The sequence below is a fragment of the Onychostruthus taczanowskii genome, unplaced genomic scaffold (genome assembly GCF_017590055.1).
Source record: "Onychostruthus taczanowskii isolate IOZ18803 unplaced genomic scaffold, ASM1759005v1 scaffold331, whole genome shotgun sequence".
NCBI classification, from domain to species: Eukaryota; Metazoa; Chordata; class Aves; order Passeriformes; family Passeridae; genus Onychostruthus; species Onychostruthus taczanowskii.
Genome location: NW_024500695.1, coordinates 4,496 through 7,812, shown reverse-complemented (window position 1 = coordinate 7,812; position 3,317 = coordinate 4,496). Strand labels below are relative to the sequence as shown.

The 3,317-nt window shown below is 59.3% G+C and overlaps 1 protein-coding gene across 1 annotated transcript in view; it reads right to left on the bottom strand.

Annotated features, from left to right (window-relative positions):
* CACNA1A (calcium voltage-gated channel subunit alpha1 A) overlaps positions 1–3,317 on the bottom strand; it is a gene marked incomplete at its 5' end in the record, with an annotated part of 47,579 nt that overhangs the window by 39,791 nt on the left and 4,471 nt on the right. The window contains 2 exons of the mRNA XM_041410759.1: positions 141–253; positions 1,413–1,525. Of these exons, the coding sequence (XP_041266693.1) occupies positions 141–253; positions 1,413–1,525 (226 nt within the window). The remainder of the gene's footprint in view (positions 1–140; positions 254–1,412; positions 1,526–3,317) is intronic.

Sequence of the window (3,317 nt, the reverse complement as noted above, 5' to 3'; positions counted from 1 at the left end):
CAGGGGGACAGGGGGGACACAGAGGGGACACGGGGGGGACACATGGGGACACAGGGGACACGGGGGGACACGTGGGGACACAGGGAACACGTGGGGACATGTGGGGACACGTGGGGACACGGGGCACAGGCGGGGCTCACTTGGTGACTTTGAAGATGCGCAGTAACCTGAGAGCTCGCAGCACGCTGATCCCAAAGGAAGTTCCCGGCTTCACAACGGCCCAGATCACCTCGAAGATGCTTCCGATGATAACCTGGGGGGGCGGGGGGCTGGGGATCCCCCTCCTCTCCTGGATCCCGGCCCAGATCCCACCCCGGATCCCAAATCCCATCCCAGATCCCATCCTGGACCCCAGATCCCATCCCGGATCCCATCCCGGATCCCAAATGCCATCCCGGATCCCATCCTGGACCCCAGATCCCACCCCAGATCCCATCCCGGATCCCAAATGCCATCCCGGATCCCTTCCCAGATCCCATCCCATCCCGGATCCCACCCTGGATCCCAGATCCCATCCCAGATCCCATCCCGGATCCCAAATCCCATCCCCGGTCCCAGATCCCAGATTCCAAATTCGGATCCCATCCCAGATCCCACCCCGGATCCCAAATCCCATCCCAGGTCCCATGCCAGATCCCAGATTCCAAATCACATCCCATCACTTCCTGGATCCCAAATCCCAGATCCCAGATCCCATCCTGGATCCCAGATCCCATCCCAGATCCCAAATCCCATCCCAGATTCCAAATCCAGATCCCATCCCAGATCCCTTCCCAGATCCCAAATCCCATGGATCCCAAATCCCAAACCCCAGGGATCCCAGATCCCAAACCCCAGGGATCCCAGATCCCAGATCCCAAATCCCATGGATCCCAGATCCCAAACCTCAGATCCCAGATCCCAAATCCCCTGGATCCCAGATCCCAATCCCAGATCCCAAATCCCAATCCCAGATCCCAAATCCCATGGATCCCCGATCCCAGATCCCAAACCCCAGACCCCAAACCCCAGATCCCAATCCCAGACCCCAGATCCCCAATCCCAGATCCCAATCCCAGATCCCAGATCCCAATCCCATGGATCCAATCCCCAGATCCCAGACCCGCCAGCACTCACGGCACAGTCGAAGCAGTTGAAGGACGAGTGGAAGTAAGGCCGCGTCCCCAGCCCGTACATTTTTATATCCCCTGGATCCCAAATCCCAAATCCCAAATCCCAGATCCCAAACCCCAGGGATCCCAGATCCCAGATCCCCAATCCCATGGATCCCAGATGCCAAACCTCAGATCCCAAATCCCTTGGATCCCAGATCCCAATCCCAGATCCCAAATCACAAACCCGAGATCCCAGATCCCAAATCCCACAGATCCCAGATCCTTGATCCCAGATCCCCCAGACCCGCCGGCACTCACGGCACAGTCGAAGCAGTTGAAGGACGAGTGGAAGTAAGGCCGCGTCCCCAGCCCGTACATTTTTATAAACATTTCGGACATAAAGAGTCCCAAGAAAATGAATTCTGCATAGTCTGGGGGGGGGGAGAGGCACGCACAGGTCAGGGGGGGCTGCTCTGGGGACCCCCGGGATCTCCTGGGCTGGGCAACCCAGGATGGGGGGGCCCAAAATATGGGGGGGGTCCCCTGTGTCACCTCAGGGTATTCCTGTGTCAGCTGTGTCACCTGTGTCACCTCTGTCACCTCGGAGTCACGGGATCAGCTGTGTCACCCATGTCACCCGTGTCACCTCAGGGTGAGCTGTGTCACCTGTGTCACCTGTATCAGCTGTGTCACCTTGGGGTGTGCCTGTGTCAGGTATGTCATCTCGGGGTGGGGGTGCTCAGCTGTGTCACCTGTGTACCCTGTGTCACCCGTGTCACCTGTGTCAGCTGTGTCACCTTGGGGTGTGCCTGTGTCAGGTATGTCATCTCGGGGTGGGGGTGCTCAGCTGTGTCACCTGTGTACCCTGTGTCACCCGTGTCACCTGTGTCAGCTGTGTCACCTTGGGGTGTGCCTGTGTCAGGTATGTCATCTCGGGGTGGGGGTGCTCAGCTGTGTCACCTGTGTACCCTGTGTCACCCGTGTCACCTGTGTCAGCTGTGTCACCTGTATCAGCTGTGTCACCTTGGGGTGTGCCTGTGTCAGGTGTGTCATCTCGGGGTGGGGTGTCAGCTCTGTGTCACCTGTGTCACCTGTGTCACCCGTGTCACCTGTGTCAGCTATGTCACCCACAGCTCTGTGTCACCTGTGTCACCTCATGTCACTCGTGTCACCTGTATCAGCTGTGTCACCTGTGTCACCTGTATCAGCTGTGTCACCCATCCACCCCCCAAAAACCATCCCTGTGTCACCTCAGGGTGTCCTTGTGTCACCTGTGTCACCCATGTCAGCTGTGTCACCTGTGTCACCTGTGTCACCTCAGGATGAGCTGTGTCACCCATGTCACCTGTGTCACCTGTGTCAGCTGTGTCAGCTGTATCAGCTGTGTCACCCATCCACCACCCAAAAACCATCCCTGTGTCACCTTGGGGTGTTCCCGTGTCACCTGTGTCACCTCAGGGTGAGCTGTGTCACCTGTGTCAGCTGTCACCTGTGTCAACTGTGTCAGCTGTGTCACCTCGGGGTCACCTGTATCACCCATCCACCACCCACCAAACCATCCCAGTGTCCCCTGTGCCACCTCCCCCCATGTCCCCAGTGTCACCCACCCATGGCGGTGATGTCCCCAGTGTCCCCAGTGTCCCCCGGGTCCCCAGTGTCCCCAGTGTCCCCAGTGTCCCCAATGTCCCCATGTCCCCAATGTCCCCAGTGTCCCCAGTGTCCCCGTGTCCCCAGTGTCCCAATGTCCCCAGTGTCCCCAATGGCCCCACAGTGTCCCCAGTGTCCCCAATGTCACCCACCCATGGCGGCGATGTCCCCAATGTCCCCAATATCCCCAATGTCCCCAATGTCCCCAATGTCCCCAGTGTCCCCCCGTTGTCACCCACCCATGGCGGCGATGTCCTGTCCCCAATAACCCCAATGTCCCCTATGTCCCCAATGTCCCCAGTGTCCCCCCGTTGTCACCCACCCATGGCGGCGATGTCCTCAATGTCCCCAATATCCCCAATGTCCCCAATGTCCCCAGTGTCCCCAGTGTCCCCATGTCCCCAATGTCCCCCGTGTCCCCGTTGTCACCCACCCATGGCGGTGATGTCCCCAATGTCCCCAATGTCCCCCATGTCCCCAATGTCCCCAGTCCCCACAGTGTCCCCAATGACCCCAGTGTCCCCGTGTCCCCAGTGTCCCCAGTGTCCCCAGTGTCCCCAGTCCCCACAGTGTCCC